Source organism: Anarhichas minor, unplaced genomic scaffold, assembly GCF_050575085.1.
Source record: "Anarhichas minor isolate MPS153535 unplaced genomic scaffold, ASM5057508v1 ptg000024l, whole genome shotgun sequence".
Classification (NCBI taxonomy): Eukaryota; Metazoa; Chordata; class Actinopteri; order Perciformes; family Anarhichadidae; genus Anarhichas; species Anarhichas minor.
Window position 1 is genome coordinate 8,368,470 of NW_027466470.1, and position 25,096 is coordinate 8,393,565.

The 25,096-nt window shown below is 40.4% G+C and overlaps 4 protein-coding genes across 5 annotated transcripts; 2 read left to right on the plus strand and 2 right to left on the minus strand.

The window, feature by feature from the left end:
* Nucleotides 1–8,896: 8,896 nt before the first annotated feature.
* On the plus strand, nucleotides 8,897–12,600 carry cdcp2 (CUB domain containing protein 2). The gene is made up of 6 exons (XM_076097323.1): nucleotides 8,897–8,963; nucleotides 9,217–9,564; nucleotides 10,229–10,570; nucleotides 11,484–11,837; nucleotides 11,993–12,171; nucleotides 12,295–12,600. The coding sequence occupies exons 1-6, from the start codon at nucleotides 8,897–8,899 to the stop codon at nucleotides 12,598–12,600; spliced, it is 1,596 nt and encodes a 531-aa protein (XP_075953438.1).
* A 53-nt stretch (nucleotides 12,601–12,653) lies between these two features.
* Nucleotides 12,654–14,482, minus strand: tceanc2 (transcription elongation factor A (SII) N-terminal and central domain containing 2). The gene is made up of 4 exons (XM_076097924.1): nucleotides 14,006–14,482; nucleotides 13,779–13,920; nucleotides 13,324–13,517; nucleotides 12,654–13,116 (listed from the first exon to the last, which is right to left on the minus strand). The coding sequence occupies exons 1-4, from the start codon at nucleotides 14,102–14,104 to the stop codon at nucleotides 12,928–12,930; spliced, it is 624 nt and encodes a 207-aa protein (XP_075954039.1). The 5' UTR covers nucleotides 14,105–14,482; the 3' UTR covers nucleotides 12,654–12,927.
* Nucleotides 14,483–16,467: 1,985 nt separating this feature from the next.
* Nucleotides 16,468–19,318, plus strand: tmem59 (transmembrane protein 59). Of its 2 annotated transcripts, none has more exons than XM_076097545.1 (8): nucleotides 16,468–16,682; nucleotides 16,929–17,034; nucleotides 17,153–17,247; nucleotides 17,386–17,538; nucleotides 17,678–17,750; nucleotides 18,096–18,213; nucleotides 18,331–18,448; nucleotides 18,603–19,318. In XM_076097545.1, exons 1-8 carry the CDS (start codon nucleotides 16,536–16,538, stop codon nucleotides 18,753–18,755), a joined length of 963 nt encoding a protein of 320 aa, XP_075953660.1. In that variant the 5' UTR covers nucleotides 16,468–16,535; the 3' UTR covers nucleotides 18,756–19,318. The 2 variants fall into 2 exon arrangements, with proteins under 2 accessions (XP_075953660.1, XP_075953661.1); XM_076097546.1 differs by having other exon boundaries at nucleotides 17,708–17,750.
* A 1,480-nt stretch (nucleotides 19,319–20,798) lies between these two features.
* On the minus strand, nucleotides 20,799–23,131 carry lrrc42 (leucine rich repeat containing 42). The gene is made up of 7 exons (XM_076097544.1): nucleotides 22,402–23,131; nucleotides 22,191–22,322; nucleotides 21,974–22,095; nucleotides 21,786–21,871; nucleotides 21,588–21,701; nucleotides 21,383–21,467; nucleotides 20,799–21,278 (listed from the first exon to the last, which is right to left on the minus strand). The coding sequence occupies exons 1-7, from the start codon at nucleotides 22,788–22,790 to the stop codon at nucleotides 20,983–20,985; spliced, it is 1,224 nt and encodes a 407-aa protein (XP_075953659.1). The 5' UTR covers nucleotides 22,791–23,131; the 3' UTR covers nucleotides 20,799–20,982.
* Between the last annotated feature and the right edge of the window lie 1,965 nt (nucleotides 23,132–25,096).

Here is a 25,096-nt window from a genome sequence, read left to right on the forward strand (position 1 = left end):
TTATGTTGTTTCGGTTAACTCATGAAGTTGGATCATAAGGCGACTGGACCATGACTGTCAGAGCTCTCACAATGACTGCTTAAATCTTTCCAATCAAACAGGGTTGAAGCGTTTCAACCCAAACACACTAGCTCAAATGTAAGCACTTAGCAGCTCTGAGTCCTCTGAATCAGGGGAGCTTGTGCACTCTGTCAATAAGGGCCCAGAACCTTTCTGCATGAAATAACTTGTTCTTCAAATTCATTCGAGAACTACCCTACTATCTAAACCGCTTTGTTTTCAAAAAACACATCATTCTTACTCAGAGTCATGGTACATTTGCAAACAAGCTCCTGAAAAGATAATCATTTTAGAAACATTTTGCTGAGCTCACAAAACATAAGCTGAGCCTCAAAACATCAGCATAGAATTTCCCCTCTTCGGCGGTGAAAAGCTGTTGAAACAAACATGTCGCTGGTTCAGAACAACAATCCTAGCCTTCTCACACGGTACTGTGCAACATCAATCAGGACCGTGGGTACTAATGGAGCTTCAGTGGCCATCAGAGAAGGGCAGCGTACTGATAGATGAGGGAACATGGCACAAACAACCCCAAGTACACACAGAAATACACAAACGGACTCCCATCGGTCTGCATGCAATAATGATAATGTCTTATGAGCGGCATTGACGATCTACCCACAACACTGAGATCCACAGATATGGACAGCATAGGAGTCATAAAACGGGAGATAGAACATGCAATATCTTCCCGCTATTTTATTACACTGAAAACATTCTTTAGGAGGGAGACTATTTCATTAGACTCCTATTAATCACAGTAATTGGCCATTCTGCATCCCAGGAGTGTAACTGGCCAATAGCCGTTAACCTTCTGCCTCGATCGCTGCTGTTGTCCCCCAAACTATTAATATACCGGTGGGCATCAATGCCAAATGACTCCTGGGAAGGACGTCCATTGGTTCTCTATAAGAAGCTGATTATCTCCAACTGTTTATTCATGCAAGGTGGATTATTCCGTACTTTGAATTGGTTTCTCATACAAACACACACTCCGTTATTTGCTGCGAAAGCGAGCAAGTATCTCATGGATTACACTCGTCTTGCTGTGCAAAGCCACATCTAATATCAAAGACAGAACTGTCCCAGAATCATGAGGCTGCTCTGTGTGTTTGTACCACATTGTTTTGTCAGATTAGTGCAGCAGCGTTATGTAAACTGTTCAGATGGAACACCACCGGCATGCCCTTTGTCAAGTACCGGTGAAATTGGTTTTCATATTGTTGTGCAACGCAAGGCTTCACATTATTTGGAACTAAATGTATAGTGTGACCGTTGAATGAGAGGTACACTGTAGTCGTTACACGTACATACAGCTGGTGCCTCCCCAAACCAGGAAATGACTGGTACACTAGGCCATCTGTCAGGAAATAACGAAAAAGGGTCAACAGTGGGGAGGAAAGCTGTGGCCAGAGACATTTTCTTTTGATGGATTTCATACAGTAAGAATGCAATTCACTGAAAGACCATGTTGCACGGGGACCATGTTGGTTTTGTGCTTTTAGGGTTGCTCCAAAGAGAATAGTATTATAATAATATTACATCTTTCACCTTGACTTTGACTCAGTATGCTGCATCGCACCTGCTAACTCAGCAGGATACTGGCAATTATCAAGCAGAAAACACACCTCGGTCATGGCACTTTTGAGCAGTGCCTGAAAGGTATGGGTTATTTATGGTGTGTTCAGTGAAGGTTTGTATAGGTTTAGGCTTGGTTAGGTTCAGAGAAACACCATGACTTGGTTTCGGAACGATCGTGCTCATGGTTTAAAGAAACCAGTGTTGACTCTCGGCGGGAAAAGTCAACAAACAGCAATTTTTGGTTTCTATCCAAACACCCTAACCTCCTCCTGCTATGGACTCTACATTATTTCCTTATTTGCTCCTGGCGGACAAGAGACATAACTCATACGTCTGCTGAAACGACCAGCAAAAAATGTCACACAAGTGACATAACAATTCTGTTTTTAGTATTTTTTTTTATATTCACCGTCATCATATTTGTCATCGAGTAGCCCAGCCGTTTGTGTCACTGATTCTTGTCCTCGTCCACTTCATCACTCCATTCCTTTATTTAATGTGTGAATATTTATGCAAGATCATAGCAAGAGCAATCTTCTGACACAGGTGACGCATTATCAGTCAGATGTTTAGCACCCAGTGAGTAAAGGCTACTCAAACAGCCTAATCAAGTGCTCTTGCTAAGGGCCATGATTGTACTCTGTTTATGTGCCAGGGTGCCCCCCCATTTGAGTTTCTGTTATCTGGAGTATTTACACTGCAGCATCACTGTGCGAGTGATTAATTAAAATGCTGTCGCATTTTGCTCAAAACAACACCGCCGTCTAGACCCCTCAGTTGGAATTGATTTCTAGAGCTCAGCTTTTCATGCTATACTTTTGTGTGTTCACTCTATTAAAAGGCTGAGATATACAAAATATATTATCACCAAACAGAAACACTTCCTTCGTCACAGATGGAGTACGTCTCAAATTGTGCCTTTCAAAATTAATTTGCACAATTAGCAAAGCTGAACAGATATCGAATTCACCGACGTAAACAAACAGCATCAGCAAATACTGGAATATTGTCCAGTGTATGTGTATTAAAAAGGCTTTTCAATCAATTTGAGAAGGGTATCAGGTTCTGGTTTTTGGTAGGACGGCTCTCATTTTCTTTACAACAGATTACACCTATAAGGAAAACTAGTAGATTTCAGACAGACCAGTTGCAGAGTTTGACCCGTCACTGCCCTCAAATATACACCAGCAGCAGAGATCGGGGGAGTGATGATAATAAATTTCTTCACCAAAAAATGCTTTAGATACTGAGCCCAAAGTCAGCTATCATAAGGAATGTGTGGATTGCCTTGTACCCACAATTCTATTCCAACACTGGGCGAATGCTTCACAACATAAAGCATGTGGAGGAAATGTTACTGACAACCTACCTTGTGTGACGAAAGCCAAGTTCAGCTTCCCATGAAACCAATATTACAGGGAGATAACTATGAGTATGTGCTGTGTGCAAAACAACAGTGTTTAAAACCAATGATTTGAACCTTTTGAAAAATAGCTTGATTGACAAGCAAATAGGAAACAAGCAAAAAATAATGGCAGCAACCTGCAGCAGGAGGCCGTAAAACACACACCTTTGATTTCTTTCAATGAGACCTCTGCAATGACTCAACAGAGTCCCAATGCACAGGGCTGCAGCAGAAAAACATAACGTCGTTTTTATCTGGTGTCATCTGGCAACTCACCGTTTATTCCTGGTAAAACACTAAATCTGTAACGGGTAATTCCTTGCAGTAATTGCAACAGAAGGGATAAAACGATTGTCACCAGGAGAATTTTTCAGAGTTATAAAATCTTTCCGCATAGTGCTATAAACTACTGTGCTGTGTTTTGGCGTCTGGTAAAGCCTCACAAATCTATTGCTCAGACCAACCTTCCCGGGATCATATTTCATCATCTCACAGCTACCTGCTGCAACATGCTGCGTTCAGTCTGAACGTCCATCACTTCAACTATGCGGCAGAACTATCATCTTGGGCATGTCACACAAATTCATAGACGGGAGGAAACAATTTCTTCTGTGAAAGGTTACGTGGGATTGATAAGCAGCAGGATCAAAATTTTGACAGCCCAACCTATGCGTTACAAAAGCTTCCCATGAAGCCAATATTACAGCGGAAATAATTATTTGAAGAGGCTGTGGAAAAGGCAACAATAATGTTTGCATCCCAACAGCAACACATTCTCCATTAGGGAGGCTAAGATTAGCCAGTTGAAGAAAATTGTTCACAATTGCACATAGATAGCAGCAACATAGCAAAAATACCATAATACAGCAAGTTAGCAGTGTTGCTAACACTTTATGGCTCAAGATGTATTCGTAAGCATCACGCACTTACCTTTGCTTGACAGTTGATAAGACCATCAATTATTTCTTCACAAAGCCGTCCTGAAAGTGACAGTTAGCAGGCTAATGTTAGTATTCTTATGAAATGCGACATGAGGAGCAAATAACAGTGTGACTTTAGCAAATAGTGGGAAATGTTTTTGACAACTCAACCCTTCGAAACACGTTTTTTTGGCCAGTTGAGGGCAGCAAAAACAAGTAGTGAACAGAACATTGAAATATCACCATTGTTTAAGTTGACATGTCCTACTTTTTAGCAGTTGTTTACTTACATATCCAGCAGTTATGGAAAAATATTCATTTTGGGTCTTGCTTCTGTCTAGCTGGCAAATATAAGTCCAATATTCACTCTCTTTTTAGCTCACCAACTCCTGAGGGACATATACAGTTAGCTCTTTAGCTGCTACATGCTCCACATTATTCACTAGCTAGCTAGCGGCTAACTTTGGCTAGTCCGGTCTTTGAAGATCCGTGCCGCACGCGTGTCTACACAGCAGGTGTCTCGGTTTGCTTTTCAGTCGTCAGTCTGACAGAACACAGTTCAGAACGCGTGACGGTTCGCGTTCCACTCACGCCTTAAAGCATGTAAACGTGACCCTAAAGTCTATAGACTTTACTTATCTATAGATAAGTAAAGTCTAGATAACTAAAGTCTAGATAACTAAAGCCTAGATAACTAAAGTCTAGATAAGTAAAGTCTAGATAACTAAAGTCTAGATAACTAAAGTCTAGATAAGTAAAGCCTAGATAACTAAAGCCTAGATAAGTAAAGTCTAGATAACTAAAGTCTAGATAAGTAAAGCCTAGATAACTAAAGTCTAGATAAGTAAAGTCTAGATAACTAAAGTCTAGATAACTAAAGTCTAGATAACTAAAGCCTAGATAACTAAAGCCTAGATAACTAAAGCCTAGATAAGTAAAGTCTAGATAACTAAAGTCTAGATAAGTAAAGCCTAGATAACTAAAGTCTAGATAAGTAAAGCCTAGATACCTAAAGTCTAGATAACTAAAGTCTAGATAAGTAAAGCCTAGATAACTAAAGTCTAGATAACTAAAGTCTATATAACTAAAGTCTAGATAACTAAAGCCTAGATAACTAAAGTCTATATAACTAAAGTCTAGATAACTAAACTCTAGATAACCAAAGCCTTTGTCTGTCTTGGGGCTGTCCATCGTGGTTGTCCATCAGTTGTAGGGGTACTGTATATTCATTTTATATTTGATATTGTACACTTATTGTATATTATGTTATCATGTTAATTGAAATTCATTTCTCAAAATTGTTATGGTTTTCCTATTTGTAACAATTGTAATGATCTACATTAAATATGCCAAACACCAATCTTTAAGAGAATATCTTTGCTGCAGCTGTGACAATCCATTAGTTTTACATGCAGTATGTTTTATAAGTAATATTATACAGTGCAATGTTTCTCTTTAGAAAAAAGAAACTCCAATTAAGACAGCTAAATCCCATTTAGTCTCCAAGCACTGACTTTACAATGTCTCATTATTTGCTTTTTACTTTGTTTCTGTGTTTATTTTCTGTGATGCTTTTGGTACATATTCACATTATATGCAATTAAATTTGTATAATAGCAAAAACAACCTGCAACATAATACGTCAGCTCATCTAATGTAGCGGAATGAAGGTAGTAGAAGTGGAGGTTTTCATGGGAAGTCGATTCTTTCTCCCTTCTGTCACTTAACCTAGATAACGGGTTTCATTGCCCTGATAACTATAGAGGGAGGCTTAGCTCATTATGGTCCATAATCCAATCTGTGAGCTCCCTGAATTGGAGGTGCAATGGCATATCAATATTGTCCTTGGTAGAGAGAGTGGGTGGAAATGTAACAAAGTGGTGCAGAGAAAATTTTAACAAACTCACTGTGAGGGAGAAGAAATAACATTTCTGGCTGTAAATGAGCACCAGGGAATACAAGGTACAAGCTTGTAGCAATGTTCCCTCTGTACACATTCAGTTTGGATGGTCCACAAAGTTGCCACTGATGCTCTAAAAGTTTGATTGTGATGTTGAATATTCTGAATGTCATTTTAAGTAAAGCTCTGTTGTTAGACATTTAGCTTTTAGTGCAAACTGCACTCAAAAGTAGCAGAAACAGGAGACAGAAATCCAACCAGCTATGCAAAACAAATGGACCAAACACAATCGTACATCTAAACGGCATGCAGCGTAAATTGATTGAGGGTTATCCTGAGGCTCTTTCTGCAGAAACACACCATGCATGATACAATATTTAAAGACAAATCATGCTAACCAAGACATCATATCACCCCGAACACTTGGAGACGGCATGGAGATGTGCCCAGCTGCAGACTGTGTGAAGCATTGACTTTTTATTGTCCTGTGACATTGATGTTTATGTGTTCATCTCATTTCCCCCTGACTGTCAAGAGCTTGAGGGAACATTCATCAGAGTGAGCAGTTACCAACAGTTCCTGTACAGCCGTATAGCAGAACGTAATCAGTCTTGAGCTGGAAAAGGATGTTTTGTAAACAGATTAAGGTTTATTAAACTCTCTACAGCTAAACACAAACATCAAGATTCGCATCGTCTGTGTTCTTGCTATTTGGATGAAAAGATGCCAGATGCCAGCTGTCAAGTGCCCCCGCCCACAACAACAACACCAACACACACACACACATATAAACACTCCTCCTGCCAACCACAGGTTGGTAATGGATTATGTTATACTGCTCAATATAACTATATTATTATACAACTGGACCAAAACCATTCAATTAAGCTGCCCAGGTCAAAAGGCTGCTATTTGTTGGACTGAGCTTCCTCTTTATTCTGTTGCAATTTACTAATAGTGTTTTTATTTTTTTTTGCGGGTTTTTTTATTAGCATTTACTTGCTAATAGGTGATTTAATTGCTCCAAACAAACGATATCTTTCTGAAACACATTTCAGCCCTGCCCGGTGCTCACATCCTTGAACAATGACAAGCTTTCAGAGAGGACGGAATTAAAATTCAAAGGCAAGGCGGTTGACTTTAGTTCCAGGAACTGCGGTGTGAAAAACACTTGACTGATTTTAATCATATTCTTATTTATTTCAGTGTAGAGCTCTGCATGACTTCTCTGAAAGCCAGAGGTGATTTTCACTGTGTTTTCAAAGTGTAACAGCACCATCTAGCAGGTCTCTGTGGGTATTGGCGTTGCTCACTGAACCCATTAGATATTCACTCTGAAAGCCTTCACAGCACCGCTGGCAGAGCTAACACTTATTTGCAGAATAGGATTTTACTAGAGTGCTTTATCTCCCTGTCTGTTACACGCGGGGTTAGGATTGCTTACATGTGTCTACACTGTTCAGTTATAAGACCAAGCCAAAGCAGGAGGAATGAGTCAGGGGATATGATTGACATTTGGCAAATACGACAAAATCTCTCTTTTCAGCATTTGTCTCAGAAACAGAAACTGAAATGTAAACAAAATTTGCATTAAAAAACCTCCCATCTTTGAGAGAGATGACCTTGCGATGACCAGTGACTTCTACTAACAAGTCAACTTTATTTCATAGAACGTTTTGCTGGACTACATTTATTGGACAGCTGCAATTAGGTATTAATTACAGACAAAAGAAAACGCGTGCATATGCAAAACATATGATGAGCTAATTAGATACACAGTATGACACACTGTTAAAAACGTAGATAGAACAGGATGTAGGATGTAATATTATACTCAAGTACAAGCTGCATGTGTGAGTCTCAGCGGTAACAGAAACAGCAGGGACAGGAAGGACTTCTTGCAGCGGGCACTTTTATTTTTGATTACATCAAAATGCAAATGCTGTAACACTTAAATAGATTAAAATGTATATGATGACTACTTATGATGGAATATTAGAGTGGTGTTGAACAGATCAGCGCGAGATACATTGTTGGAGAGTTAGACCACTCTGTCAGTTAAATATGAAGCAGACAGGAGACTTGGCTTAGCATTAAGAGACTCCAGGATGAATGAATAGTTACCCCACAGACCCCAAACCAAATTATATAAAGTACATATAAGCTGGTAGTATCTTTTTTTAGCCTTTGGACAGAGCCAGGCTAGCTGTTTGCACCATGCCTCTAGTCTCTGTGCTAAGCTAAGCTAACTATCTCCTGGCTGTAGCGTCATCTTCAATGGACAGCCATGAGCGTGGTATCAATCTTCTCATCTAACTTTTGACAAGCAACTCATTTACCACATTCCCCAGAATGTCAAACTATTCCTTGAAGTGAAGGATTTGAGGATATTTCATTTGCAAACATAGTTCGGTAAAAAAATCTTAACTCAGGGTCCTTTTTACCTCCTTTTTTTGGAACTTTCAGCGGCATCTCGTGGTCTTCATCTCATGCTCAATAATACACTGTACCATATACCCTCATCTCTCTAACTACTTATAACCAAAGATGTAGATGTCTTTGTGTTTCACAAGAAAAGCAACGTCCACACAGTGCCCCTTAGTCCACGACATCAATAGTTCTGGGATCCTCTCCCTCACATCGCTCTAATGAAGCCATTTATATTAGTGACAAATGTGATACTCCTCCTTTCTTTCTTCCTGTCTCTTTTATCAACTCCACTTGCAGCTAGTGTTCAGTATGTGTGTGAGACCATCATTAAAAATGCATGCAATCTCTCCAAACAGTGTCCCGACAAGCCACTCATGCTCATCGGATATCAGTCATTAAAATTTAGCGAAGAGGGCAAAGCGTGGCCTTACGTATGGTATCAGGTTTCTCATTCAGGCAGTGAATGAATTTTTCAAAGTCCTATTACCTCTACAGGCATCACTGCTGATGTCTCAAGGCTGTGCACTCTGACACTGCCGTTGTTTGTCTCTGCTGGTATTGTCGCTAAGGCGTGACAAAAGCCGAATCAACAATAACAACATGAGTCTCACGGTGGCTATACTGATTCATTTGCTACTGCTTGTTGTCAAGGCTGATTCAAAAAAAGGTGAGTTGCTATTTGTTATCTCGATGGAGCAAAGCTTAAATTTGATGGAAGTGCTTTATCTTGCAGGTACTGTATATACAGAAAAAGTTGGGCCTCAATTGTTCAATGTCAGCTTGTAATGCACTTTTAAGGGTTGTATCAGGTTGCTAGAAAAAAAATAAGTCAAGAAAATAAGTAAGCAAGGAAAGAGCTATGAATCGTATTCAGACTATTTTTCTCCTGAGCTGAAATTCAACTTTATTGTCATTACAAGGTGTCAAATGTGGAGGAATCCTCTCTGCACCATCTGGCAATATCTCCAGTCCAAACTTCCCAGGCCTGTATCCCTACAGCATTGACTGCTCCTGGCTTATTGTTGTGGCAGAGGGCTCCTCCGTCCTCCTGACCTTTCACCACTTTGAGCTGGAGTACCATGCCAACTGTGCTTACGACTACATCAAGATCTACAATGGCATATCTGAGGACGAGGGGAACCTCCTTGGGACATTTTGTGGTGACATCTCCCCTCCACAGTTCACCTCTTCTTGGAATGTCATGTCCATCCTCTTCCATTCAGACCGCCATGTGGCCTACGGGGGCTTCAGCGTTGGCTACAGGAAAGGTGACTCGTTATATTTGATGCAATATGACAGCGATCAGTGGGCCAACTGCCCAAAACCTGGGTTGACTTTTTCTGGCACTACCATAATTCATGGAATTTAGATAAATCTTCTTGACCTTAAACTCACAGGACCACTTGATTTCACCAAAACATTATACAGAAGGCTCGCTGAGGCTCTGTGAGGCTGTGACCTAAATGCTCACATCAGCAAATGATCATGCTCACAATGATAATGCTATCATAATAATGTTTAGCCAGTATAATTTACCATGTTCATCATCTGAGCTTAGTGTCTTAACATGTAACTTTCACTCAAAAAGCAAAATTTGCCCCAAAGATGGTGCTAGATGAAAGGTCAGGGGATTTAAGTTATTGCGGTTCATCCTCCGGGGACGATGAATGTCTGTATCAAATTTGACAGCTTATATTAGCTTAGATTAAATATTTGTTGAGGTATTTCAGTAAAAAAACATATTGGTGCTGAAGTAAAAGTGAGTGGATCACCAAAGACATTAGAATGTATCTTTCAAGGACCTTGAATATCTTTGCAATCTTTACAACCCTCTCTAGAGGTCATTGTACTCCCAAACTGTCGTCTGTAGTGTTAATCTTTTTCAAAAAGAAAAATGTAAGGTGCATATAGTTTTCCTTCTATTCTTTCTAGATATGTGCGGTGGGGTCTTAACTGGCCTATCAGGTGTGATCTCCAGTCCGGGCTACCCTCAGGAGTACAGCAACAATGCCGACTGCTCTTGGGCCATCCACGTGTCCAACACCAGTGTGGTCACCTTGGTCTTCTTGGACTTCCAGCTGGAAAACAACGAGGGATGTAATTTTGACTTTGTCGCCTTGTTTGATGGCCCGACAGTCACTCATCGCCACCTGGGTAACTACTGCGGTGCAGACAAACCCCCCAACATAGTCACCACGTCCAACCATCTTCTGGTGATCTTCAAGTCCGACTTCAACATTGGTGGACGTGGGTTCAAGGCCTACTATTACTCAGGTTGGAAAGTTTGTTGTGTTTATTTGTATTCCAAATATAAACTTTTCACACCAGTATGCAACAGGCCTATAAAGTGCTTTCAGTATATAACCCCCTTTGCCTTGTTTTTTGGGGGTAGCTGCAGGAATTGTAAATGAAAAAAGGACGTGATATACTATTATTCTGTCAGACATTTGGGTTCGCGTAAAGCAACATTCACAGAAATCCTATTTATTTGCCTATACAGAGCAGAAAAGCTACAACAAATCAGGGGGGGGAAAAACACATTACATCATACTGGAAGTTTGAAACAAGGCACACATAAAGACCTAGAACATGGCACAAAAGAACCTGTCATCTGATGAAATGAAAATTAAACACTTCTGCTACGATGAAAAGCACTATCTCTGAATAGAGCAGAGCTCATCAACGGTCTCACACCATCCCTACCACGAACAAGAAAAAGTCCCCAAAGTAAAAGTCCTTGAGTGTTCTTGCCGCAGCACAGACTTGAATCAAATTGAAACACTGCAGGATAACTTTTGGACAGCCGATCACAGACTGTCCCCATTTCACCTTGTCGAGCATAAACCAATTGGCAAGAGGGTGAAAATGCTGCATTATTTTTTTTTTTTTTTTGCAAAGAGTTATATGAGAAGACTGATAGCACTCTCACAAATCAGAGTAGTATTGATCTTCTCAATAAAGTCTCAGGCAGAAAACAAATCAGCATTTTCTCATAAAATGTGGAACTATTCCTTAAACTGTAAAGGAGTAATCTTATTTCGCCAATAATACTTCTATAAACAGAAACTTGTGTTTTCTGTAGTGTCACTCATATCAAACGAATGCAGCATCCTAAAACGATCCTCACTGAATGACTCCAATATAAATAAAGTTGACAAACTTTATCTGATCAACTGTGCTTTAACAGGTGAATGCCAGCAGGTCCTGTCAGCTGTAAATGGCAACTTCAGCAGCCCGCATTTCCCAAACATCTACCCAAACAACATCAACTGCCACTGGAGCGTCACTCTAGCAGCTGGGTACCGCATCAAACTCTTTTTCCCCGTCATGGACTTGGAAGACCGCAACAGTCTGTCAGACCAGTGTGACTATGACTATGTCGCCGTTTACGATGGGGACAGTCAGACAGACGCCCTGCTGGGCCGCTGGTGTGGCAGGGAGCAACCCCCCTTTCTCGTCTCAAAGGGCAACAAGTTGCTGGTGGTCCTCAGCGCAGACAGAAATGAGGCTCATAGAGGGTTCACTGCTTCTTATCTTGGAGGTAAATGTTCCCTATGTGGTTGATTCTACTTATACTGTGTGCGCTGTAGGTTTAAGCCATTCAACCCCTTTTGCTTACAATGTTCAGTCTAAATATCAAACTCTTCCTGCTAAAAAAATACTAAACACTGTGTCGTCTTCCCCCCTCAAATCAAGTGGTACCTGTAAAGGTTAGCTGCACAAGATCAGAATTCACCATATTGATACCACAGCAGTCCTTACCTCACCTGGACCGTGAGAGCATCTACCTGGGAAACAAAACCTGTGCAGCCCAGCTGACAGCCACCTCATATAAGATACTTGCTCAGTTTGTCAACTGTGGTACTGCTGGCCAGGTGACTAGCCACAGTCTCATATCACTTACTGGTACATCATAATAGGCAACGATTTACCATACTTTGTGTTAGAGATGTTGTGACTAGACTTCTGTTAATGCTGAAACACCTGATCCCTTGCAGAAACACCGGAACATCACAGTGCTGGTAAACAAACTCTACATCGATTTCTCTGATGGGAAGCAGCAGAATGTGCAAGAGTATAAAGTGCAGTGTGACGCCCTGCGGAAGATAGCGTCAGTGTCAATCATCTCGGCAGAGGAGCGACGTCTCGAGGAGCAGGCCCAGCAAACTGACAATGACAGCAGTGACGATGCAGGGGGTCCGGAAGCTGTGCCTCATGACCTGAGCGACATCGTCTTCATCAGCATCTGTGTTTTGGCTGTTATTCTCATGGTGATAGCTATTGTTTGGCTGGTGCTGCTATAGAATTATATGTACAGTTATACAGATGGTCTTGACAAAGGACTCGAAAGCTTACGTCGTCTTATTTTCAATTATATTTTGTATAAAAATGTTCACCAACAGTATAAAAACAGATCATCAACAAAAAAAAAACGGAATAATTCCAGTACAAAGGGATGACATTATCATGACCACCAACAATAAAGTACTTCTTTTTACATGCATTTATAAAACATCGTAAGGCTGCTAATGTGCCATAAAGTGTAAAAATATTTTGTATCCCCTTTACAGAAAATAAAGAAAATTTGTAAAGTTTTAACAAATTTCAAGTATAAAAACAGAAGTCTTCAGTTATTTCTTGTATTTAGAAACCAGCTGGTTGACTGATATTGTGTTGTCCTTCACTTGAGTCCGGATATCAGGGTTGTGTTTGAAGGCAAACACCAGCGCTCTAACAGTCCGTCTGTATGAACTGCTGACTAAGCGGGAGCTCTGGTGAAACACTTCTCTCTCTATGTTGTCTATAAGACCAGAATCCTCCTGTAGGTCAGACAAGAACACACATGCATAAGCAAACAGATATAGGGAAGGATGTCAATGGAATTGCAGCAAACATGCTGAATTCTCCATCAATTTATATTCCCAAAATATCACATCCAATGTTATGTCACATCTAAATGAGAGGTGGGATAAAACAGAATGAGTGGAACACATTACATTGGACTTCACTGAGCCGCTCTTTCTCACCTTGACCTCCAGGGCCTCAGACATTAGTCGTCTGGCGTTGCTCCGGAGTCCTTCAGATCGTTTGTCGGAGCGCACTTCAATAGCAGGCTTATTGGAATTCTCCTCAATGAACGTCCTCCAGTCAGTGTAAACCTTCGCAGCCACTGAACTCACCTCAGGGTCCAGATGCTTCCGCATTTTGTTGACAGCGTGACCTGAGAGGAGAGGGAGCTTTTCATAATGCGATGAGCCAATTTGTGCAATGTGAATCTGATAAAGGGCTGATGAACTGTCCATTGAACTGAATTGTGTTACCGCCTGAGCAGAGAGATATAAACCATAAATAAAGTACTAACTTTTAACGACTTCACAATATGCTTTCCACATCTACAGTGTGTCAGCAGCAGTATACACAGCGATGCATAAGCATTGCTCGTTTTTAACACATCTAAACATGAAGTTTTTCCTCAATCTACCTATTTTGGTGGACTTGAGCACCTCCCTGGATGGGATCTTCTTGCTCAGCTCTGTCAAGGCGGTCAGCAGGTTGTCCTTGTTCTGTTGTGGCAGCTCCAGCATGGACTTGTAGCGCATGATATCCTCGATCACAACCACCCTCTGTAACAGACCAAACACAAGGGCAATGAGTGACTGAAGTAATTGTCTGTCACGGAATAACGTTCATTCACATATGACAGCTCACCCGTAACGATTCAATGGTTGCCTGTTTGTAAACCTTTTCGTTGCTTTTGGATGTTATAGGTGTTTCCCCTTTGGGAAGCCGCACTACAAACTTGTCCATCCTCAAAATATAAAGTAGCAACTGGTTGGTAGACTGGTTGGTTTTGACGAAACTATAGCTGATGATTAAACAGGTAACACTTAGTTCAATTAAAGGGAATTGGTCGCCAATAACGAAGCTCAGGTCAGAAGGAGTGTCCAGACACCATCAGTGCTAACAGCTGTTAGCTCTATTAGCAGTTAGCTACCTGGTTAACGCTACCGAGATAACTATGATCTCCGAATAAAATACAATGTGTTAAAATCATTGCCTGCTTGGTTCAAGTCATCCGTCCATCCCCCACTAGTTGATAGTTTAATTTAAGACCACAAACGGTCACTAATCTGTTTGGTAAAGCTAGCTAGCTGCAGCTAAATGGCAAACAGCAGGGACCGATGTTGCGTTCAGGTGCTGTCGGAAATAACAGAGTCGACCCAACAAGGTGGGAGCGTAGTCCACATGCTACAAAATTCAGCAAATAGGCATCAATCGTATTGATAGATACAGCAAAATACATAAATATTAATACATTAATGAATGCAATTATTAAATACAGGCTGAAGTTGGTTCAACAACTCATAAGAAAAGAGATAAAAGAAGAGTCCGATTTTAAGGAGCTCGTTGTAACTTCCATGTGTTGTTCTGCTGCTTTTCACTCAGACTGATATGAACACACATAGTGAATTCTGACTTTTGATTTATCACAACATCGTTTTAATTTAAATGTACTTTATTGGTGAGACCGTATTTAATAGATGTTAAGTTCAACTGTTACTATTTAGTTTGGATTCAACTTGTTGTATTTTTTTTCTCAACCACAAGATGGTGCCATGATATGTAAAGCATACACAGGTGACACTTGACACATGTTATGCATTAATTATTATGATGAAGTTTGTACCATAATTCTTTCATTTAAAAGATTCAGAAAACTAAATAATAAAATAATGTTGAGGTTCACAATAAAACACTGTTGCTGCAACGTTTGATCTTGAATCACCCAGAGAACCTGATATGTAGAGGGCAGAAAGGAGCACCGACACCTAGTGACAAGTGTCGGTGCTCAAGTAAAAAGTCACTTTACGCCAAAGAGTAAAATGTACAAGTGGTACTGCGTTCTGGAAAGTACCGGCCCACTTCAAGCTATATCAGTGATTCACATTTAGAAAGATAAGATGTTAAAGTAGTTTACAACTGTCTGTTTATTATTAAATGACAGCTAAATAATTACCATTGAAAAATGTTTACTATTAAAAATATTCATATGCCTGATAGCGATGATTGTCACCTGTTTGTCATTATTGTTTATTAGCCAATCAGCACCTTATTAACCAGCACCTAAAATACAATTTTTTACATATTTGTAACTTTGTTTGCTTTATTGATCAGCTTCAGTGTTGTTTAAATCACAATTTAAAAAGATACCAGCACTTCTACTTTACATTCACCAAAACACCAAAGATATGTATTTATACTGCATATATTCATTCAGAAAAGCCAATACAGTCAACTTAATTTAGATTATTTATTTGATTCAAATTAGCTAGAGTTCCAGGTGAAAAACCCACACGGATATGAAGGCAAATCACTGTCAAAATCTTTTTTTTCTTTAAAAGTACATCTTGCTGATTATAACATAATTGACTAAGGTTTTGAATGCAGGACTTTTACTCGTCGTGGATTGTTTCATCAGTATTAGTACTTTTACTGCTGTGCTTACGCATACATGGAATTTGTCTCCGGTTTCCACTCCGCTCTCAATGTACAAACACAAATTTACAATAAACAAGAAAATATATGTATAAAGAATAAAAAAGGGCAGCAAAAAATTAGAACGGATGTAGGTATAAACATTTAACAGCTATATACAACATAAGTATAAATATATATCCGAGAGAAAAAGTGTATATATATATATATACATGTGAACATAAACCTATAGACAATGGCATGAATTGTAAGTGGTGGCAGTAGTGCAGTATAACTTATTTATTGTTCATCAGAGTGATGGCCAGTTTGTCCAGTTTGTCCATTTATACACGAAACCAGGAACAAAAGAAAAAACTAAACAAATCTCAGCAGTTAAAAGAGCATAGGACTCAAATTTAAATAAACTATACATGACATGTAACTCAAACTAGTATAGCATAACATTGAAGTGAGGCATTTTAAGAAACTACAAGTTATTACAAGTCTTATTATTACAAGCCGGCTCAAAATTATGTCTAACAACAACAGTTCCTTTCCAAGAGAACAAGAAGATATTTTCACACTGGTTATCATTTTCATATCTACTAAATTAGAAGAATCGAGGAGTTTACGAGGCGCACATAAATACAGCACAAGTTTACACTAACAGTCTCGCGTGAGTCCCAGTTCCCGCGAGATAACAGGCCGATTAAATAGGAGGAAGAAGAAGAGTGTGTTGTTTGTTTAGGTTTTCACTGACAAAATGGGGACTCTTTCCTTCTTTGTCTGCGCGTTGGGACTCTTCGCCTGCACATCAGGATCTGCAGATGTGTTCGACAGCGTCTTGGGAAACACAGCATCTTGCCACAAGTCATGTGAAATGACGTACAGTTTGCACACGTATCCACGGGTGAGTAACGTTACTCCTCTCGAGGAGCAAAGTAATGTCTGCTAGCGTCAGCTAACGTTTGGTATCTTGGGCGAAGCGAAAGTGGGCCCTACAATCACTTTGTTACAACGTCTTTAGTCTAATGAAATGTTGTTTGTGAAGGGGGGCAGTTGTATGAACGTTGGACGTGAGTCGTCTTTCACGGTTGTTGTTGTTGTTGTTGTTGTTTGTCGAGGCAATCAACTGGTCCTGTGGTTTGTTTTGTAGGAGGAAGAACTCTATGCATGTCAGAGAGGCTGCCGTCTGTTCTCCATTTGTCAGTTTGTTCGTGACGGCGACGATCTTAATCAGACGAAATCCGAGTGTGAATCAAGTAAGCTGTGCACCGAACCTTTAACCTATTTGATGCAGTGTCCAGACCTCTATGATGTCGCTTGTTATACCTGTTTTTAAACACCTCATCACCTCAAACCCCCCCCCTCGCCTCGCAGCCTGTCGTGAAGCCTACACCCACTCTGATGAGCAGTACGCATGCAACCTGGGCTGTCAGAACCAGCTTCCGTTTGCTGAGCAGCGGCACGAGCAGGTAATACCTGTTTGGTACATACACAGGCCATACCTGTCAATTATAAGTACACAATGACTCAGTGGTCTGTGTTGATATGCAAACCTCTCAATAAAGAACCGTGTTCTCAGTATTGCTTGTTTTGTTTGTTTTTTCTAGCTGGAGGCCATGATGCCTCGGATTCACCTGCTGTACCCCCTGACTCTGGTCAGAGGGTTTTGGGAGGATATGATGAGTCAGGCCCACAGCTTCATCACCTCCACGTGGATCTTCTACCTCCAGGCTGATGATGGCAAAGTTGTCATTTTCCAGGTATTGTACTGAGGAGGAGGGGGGAGGGGGGGTGTACTATGCAATCTAATCCAACATACTGTAATGCAAACATCTTGTTACTGTCCAAGTGCAATGAAGAACAATGTTAGAAATCCGACTCAGGCCTTCTGTTTAATAGACTGAACCACAAGTCAAGTTTTTCTCCCAGTTTGAAGTGGAAAAAGACTTCGGAGAGGAGCCACAGAAGAGCTGTAAGTCCTCCACTCAGTTTTCTTACAATACAACAATTAAAGTGTCTTTACAAGTATTGCTGAAACAAATGCATTATTTATCAATGTTTAATTTAAGTTTTTACAGAAAATGGAGTACTCTGCTATTTTAGAAGATGACTTGGCCCTTTTTTAAATGAAGGTGTATATCTGTGACCAGTTGGTTTATATCGTCAGAGTCCACAGTGACAGACAGACAGACAGACAGACAGACAGACAGACAGACAGACACTGATTCCAGCTTTTTTTTTTTCTTCAAAATCATCAGGGAAGTAAAAAGATTACATGTGCGTGCATGTAAAATAAGTTTTATTTCTCATTTTCAAGTTCCCGGATTGAGCCCAGTTTACAAAGAATACCATCGCACTTTAATCCAGGAGAGGGACAGAGATATGACCCGGGACAGCAGCTATGATGACTACAACTTCTTCAACTGTCTCTCCAGGTTTGTAACACATTCAACCACACTGTCAAGGGAGTTAAACTGTTGACTCGATTCGTAGAGCATGACATTAACAGAACCAGTCAGGCAAGTTGCTCATATTTGCATTTGTCTCCTCAGGAACCCGTGGCTACCAGGGTGGATCCTAACCACAACTCTGGTCCTGTCTGTCCTGGTCCTGATCTGGATCTGCTGTGCCACGGTGGCAACTGCTGTTGACCAGTATGTTCCTGCTGAGGTAAGTTCTGTGCCCCCCCCCCCCCCCCCCCCCCCCCCCCCCCCCATTGTAGTTATGTTCAAGGTTGTGATTATCTTTACTTTTTGAGTATTTATGTTGGTAATGTCAAAGCCAAAAACAATATTTAAATAGTTTCCTCTTCTTTTCCATTCAGAAATTGAGCATCTATGGTGACCGGGAGAACGGAATGGAGCAGAAACTGACTCCATACCCAGCATCCTCCCTGCTGATCATTACCTCCAAAGGGCCAGAGGTAGAGGCCGGGCCGCTCCCTTCCAAAGTCAACCTGAGCCAGTCCGATGTCTAGAGGCCGTAGCGGAGAAGGGATTTCCTCTTTTAATGAATAATATTTGGTTGATTTTTATCCTCTGGCTCCAGACCTGTGCTTCTCTTGGGCTAAACAGGAGCAACTACTTGCATAAGATTTTGTATAACTGATGTAATGTCTCGTCTCCCTTTTGATGCTTTTAAAATTGGAGTGATGAAAGGGTATTTTTCTGTATATTGGTATAATTGAGGCATTAAAGTAATCGGCAGTACATGTAATATGTTTTGGGATTTTTCTTCAATTTCAAAGTGTGCATTAGCTCTGTTGGTGTGCTTATTTTATTGAATAATGGTTAAATGAAATGTTTGACTTGAAGTGATTTTAACCCAAACCCTCTTTTTGTCATATAGATTGTGCTAATATGCTCTCTCTGTACGTTCTCATGTTTCTACTGCAATGATTTACAGAAGTTGGATTTTACAATAAAATTCTGTGCTCATCTCAATTAATAGTGACGGTACACACGGTAACACCTACTGTGCTGCTTCACTGTTTGTTCTCATGATTGATCGGGATTAAAAACAATGGAGGGAAGTTGTTGACATGGGTGTGAGTTTGTTTTTATTATATATATATACTGTAGTAACGTGGAGTCTGTGTCAACACACTTTCAACACAAGAATGAAGCTGTAGGATTTAAGTAACCATTTTTAAGGGCGTAATTGTTTACGTAAGGCTGCAGATAATAGCACTAGTTTTCTCGTGTGATGAAAGTGACGGTTTTATCACTAATCTTTATTTAAGGGTTATGAAATGTCGAAGCGATTGCATCTGCAGTGATGAATCATACAACTTGATTACCACTAGACTTGGAATATGAATGTAATCTGTAAATACAGCTACATTTTTAAATTAGCTTGTTTAGTGTGAATCTATATGTGATGGCTGAATTTGCCTGCAACGCCCCCTTTTCCTCCCCCTTGTGCTATATAGTGTTTCTGCGTTGGTATACTCCCTAGCCTCCAGGTTCGCTGTGTGGTAATTTGATTTGCGGCAGAACTGCACAGCCTCTACACATCAAAGTCTGTTTACAGGTCTTGGGGAGTACTATTGCACAAATGGAAAAAGCTGGTTAAAGCCTTTTGTGGCTTTAGAGGGAGCAGCGCAAAGTGTGATACATTGCCTCAAGTTATGTCACTTGCGTCAGTTGGGGCTGTGGAGTACAAGTTTGAAAATTAAAAAAATAAAATATCTGGTCATGTGGAGGGTGAGAACTGAGCTTAACCAGTCCTCTGTAGCGGAGACTACATGAGCTGCTATGAGCATGACGCACCTGAATCTCTGCCCGAAGTGTTGCATTGTGGGTAATATAGCTGCCAAGTTTTGCCAAGAAAATAATTAAGTGTGGAATGAAAATACCTTTTTTTAAACTGCCCATCAAGGTTTCAACAATGCCATTAATTCTATTGTTAGACATGGAGTGTTTTGCGAAATTGTGATGCTCCTAGACGGAAGGCCAGGGTTATTAGGTGTTAAACACCTTAAAAAACAAATAAAAATTTAGAAAAACGTGGATCCGTGGTCACTCCGACGGCAGCTCGGGTCTGTCCGTCGCCGGCAAGGGTCCTCAGTTCACGCATCCACAGCTGAGGGCCCCTTGTTCCACTTTTGTTCGTTTCAAACAAAAGGCCTCTTATTTATTTATTACTTTTTGTTTCTTGATAAATTAAAACATTTTGATAAGAGATAATTTTGAATAAATTAAATCTAAAAAAAAATGTAATAAAAAAAAAAATAAATTCAAATAATTTTTTTTATTGATTAAAAATAAAAAATTAAGAAAGCGTGCGGGGGCACCGCGCGCTACACTATTAACAGTCCTTCAGAAATATGCAACAAAAGAACAACAAATGAACATAAACCTTGCACAGGGTCCCTCTATAAAGATTAGGTAATAAGGCAACCACCTTTAGATTACCATGTCGTTGGCATTGAGCCTCAGTTCAGCCTATTCCATATAAAATTCTCAACTAAAAATCAGCTAGACTGTGTCTCCAAACAACAAAACGTCAAGCAAGGAAGTGGACATATAAATAATACTCAACTTTATTTATAAAAATTCACGCCACCTGTATCCAAGAAAAGGTGTTTACAGTTCACCAGCGTGAATCATCTCGGGAAAATAATTGTTAATTTGAGCCTAAATGTTACCGGTTAGCCGACATGCTCGAGCCGCTCTCCGCGGTATGCTGCATGGTGGCATACCTCAGTAGCTGTTCAACAAGTCCATGTCCTCCGCAGACAGAGCTGATGAAGACAAACGTTTTGTTGGAGGACTTCGATGGGAACTGTCCGGCTTTCCTGACTGACGCTGCCTTTTTTTGATATTGTCCCAGGAAGGCTTCCCTTCGTGACTTCTGGCGGGAGGATTCTGTTTCACTGGTACGTGACTGTTTGCTGCAGGTCTGAAGAAATGCAGTCTCTCCCTCTCGGCCTCCTTCTCGCTCTCACATACCAAAGGTGCAGCATTCAGTACTTCTCTGACAAACTTCTGCCTGCCAACTAGAGAACAAAAACACTTACGATATAATCATAGTCATAAGTCATGATCTTGACTTTTATAAACAGCAAAGCAAAATGTGAATGCGACGCAAAAATTATCTTACAAAAACGAAGTGCTGATGTTCTGGATTCATCAATTTTCTTCTGCTTTGGCATTTGTGAGCTATTTGTTTCCCACTGGTTTACAACCTGAAAATGAAAATTTATTTACGAGATGTCAAACACCTGCAACATTTAGCCCAAATTAAACTACATTGCTTGCATCACAGAAACACATGTCAACTATTATCAACGTCTGAAAACATTTACCTGCTCTGCCCAACCTTCTGTTTTACATCTCGAGTGATCAAAGGTGTCCAGCGGTTTCTCGGAATGAATGAGCCCCAACAGGTCCCACATGGTTGTCTTCAGTCCAGCGCCAAGCTGGAGATAAGAAATGCATTTAGACGTCAGCGTCACAATATAGCTGCAGCCAAGTGTTTACACGCACAACCATTACCCTTGTACCTTCAAACTGGTCCCAGATGCGTCAAGATTTTCAAGTTTTGGGAGGCATGTGAGGTATCTCAGAGCCTTCACTGAGATAGGGTTGTCTGTACAATAAACAGAGTAATGATGGATGTCAACAACTACATTCTTAGATCTGGAGGTGGTGGTATTTGCGGTGTCACTAAAATGTGACTGTGGGTACTAACAGGAAACATCAAGTAGCTGAAGACAGTGCAGTCCCTTCCTCAGCATCCGGATAGGTGCGGTCAATCTTTGCAGGCCGACATCCGACAGACCGTTACCACCAATGAAAAGCTGGATTAGGTTGCTGAAGAAGAAGAAGAAGAGGCAGATGTGTTAGTTAACATTGGCCCTTAACAATTCTCCACATCGCGTCATCGGGACTAAGAAATCAGTCAGTACCTGGCCAATGAGCTGGATGTTAGGTGATGGAATATCTCGTGATCGTCGCCCAGTCTGCAGCCAAACAGGTCTAAAGACTTCAAACTGTGAAATGTTTTTATTTCACCCATCCTCTCATGCAAGAGTGGAAATCTGCAGAAATGAAACAAGAGATTATATTGCTGTCTCTGGGAAGTACAACTTGGCAGGCTAACATGTGTTGGCACTTCACCTATTTCTGAGACAGAGGGACCCAAGCACCATCTCCCCATATGCGTCACCGAACAGCTGCAGGGCTTTCGGAGAAACGTCTGCGTTTAAAAACACACGGTTCTCCTCTGCTGCTGCGAAAAGCCTGTCCCCTATCTGCTCGGGGAAGCCCACCAGAGAGTCCACGTGGTGGATGTTGTCCGCCACGAACAACAGGGCGATGTCAAAGAGAGACTTGGTGGTGTATCTCAGACTGCCCTCTGCGTTGTAGGTGAATATGAAGTGCTCTTTCCTCAGCACAAACGGGTTTGTCCTTCTGCACGACGACACTGGCTTCGGCTGCGCCAGGACGATGTCACCGACGCGGCGAAGGCTGCCTCTTTCTCGGACATAAATGGCGCTATTGTCCATGCTAAAGGTCGCACTTTTTACTGTCCCTGTGAGAAGGACACAACTCTTTCAAGTCATGCACGTTTAGACGGCGGAAGCGTTAAAAACAAAACACTCCAGGTGACGTTAGCTCGCTAGTTAGCTAATCCATGGTCGTTGACTGAGCTAAAGCTGAGACCTAACGGACTCCCGAGTCTTAAAATACTCTTTTGTTGTTTAGCTGTTATCGTGTCTCATATTAATTCGCTTGTAACGCACAGTTTTTAACTTGTTACAGCCAGAGCCGTCTAATGAGAGTTATATCATCTTCGTTCACTTCTTCTACTTCTACGAATACTACTTCTTCTTCTTCTTTTGTTTTTAATGGCGGTTGGCAAACAGGTTTTTGGTGCATTACCGCCACCCACTAATCTGGAGTGTGAAGACTAAAGATCTGTACTCTCTCTGATCCGACAACAAAACAAAGAAAACTAAATAATTAAACAAACAAAAGGAAACTAATGAAGGAAAAATAAATAAAACTAATTTCTCAAATTCTATTAATTTGTCTGATTGACCCTAAATACTCTAGAAGAGGTTTCCAACGTTTGTCACTAGAATTTTTCTTTAGGACATTTGCTGATATTTTCCTCTCCAGTCTCTCTAAATCCATTTTGTATTCTTCTCTCGCTGGATCATACTTCTGACAAAACAATAAAAGATGGTCCAGAGTTTCAGACTGTCCATTATTATGCTGTCATATAACACTAACTGTTAAAACTAGTATGCCCATTCCTTAGTCTTAATCCTCTTTCGTGTTTCGTCCACTAGTTTTTGCACTCCCAACCAAGGGTTTATTATAATCTCTATCATATCTTCCTTCACTCCCTTTATTCCATTCGTTCTGCCATATCTTTTTGATAAATCCCTTAATCCCCCCTTTACCTTCTGACTACATTCATGTTATTACTCTCACTCTTCAGAGCCCTTTTTGCTGCTTTATCCGCCTTCTCATTCCCATCAACTCCAACAACATCAAGGACCCACACAAAATAAACAGACAGCAGCATTTAATGAATTCTGAATAATGATTGTAGTATTTCAAACAATGAATCCTCTCTACTCCTGGAGTTGCAAAATATCAAATGCTCATCAATGCTGCACATGAATCCTTATTTCTACCTGCAATGCTGCCACAGATGGTGTTTTAAAAGCCCCACCTATCCTTAATGCTTGTGCTTGTATTGCATTCAGTTTTCCCAACAAGGATTAGACGCCGACCTTTATGCCACACTACCGTAATCCAGAACTGATCTTATCAAGCTGACAGGTCGGCTTTGAATGATACAGCTTTGTAAGCAGACCTGTCAGCTCCCACTCTGTTCCCACAAAGCACCGCATCACATTTAAAACCTTTTACACTTGTTTACCATTTTATCACTATGTACACAGGTGAGTCTAGCATCAAACCACATTCCCCAAAAGTCTATTCTATTCAGCTTTTCCTTCTTGGAAAGAAAAGGATTTTTCTTTTTCTCAACAGAAAATTTAAATCCCCATTCCAATGACCACTGTTCCACTCTTTTGATTGTTTCCTGCATCTGTTTCACAACATATTCTCCTCAGTGCCCCACCATCTGCAAATACAGATCTCCCTATACTTTGTCCATCATCATAATACACATCATCAATCATTTTTGAAAACAACTAAATTCTAATTACACTTAATTGTGGCGTTCCATTAACTGTAAAAATAGCTGGCTGAAAAACACCTTCCCACCCTCACTTCGTTAGAGCGTCCAAACAAAAAGTCCTCTACCCATTTACACATTTTCACTGATATTCCATTTATTTTTCTCACTTGCCAATTTTCCAATATTGGGTACCCCCACTCCCGTTTTACTCGCCTCATTCCCCATTATCATCATCATTCCCCAAACTTGATTAATTGAAGTGCTTCTTCTTGTAGTGTTACAAAATGCTCTCCAACACTAATTTTAGTTTCTTTAATAGTTTTTCGAACTACTGCTTTCGCTCTTTTGTACTCTTTGACATTTTTGAAATTGGTGTATTGTATAATCCTTATTATCTTTCTTTATTATCTTTCTTTATTAGATCACTGCACTCACCATTCCACCTTTTTGTAGGCTTACCTCATAATTGTCTGATTGGCAGCACCAATTATAGCATCTCTCACATTTTCATTAAACATTTCTATATCCTCTTCTCTATCTGAGTTAACTAAGAAAGGCCCAGGTCATTACAGGGTTTTTTTTTACTTAGAAAAAGCCTAAATATAATATAAAAATATAAATACATAAATATATTAAGTGTAGATCAACGTGGTA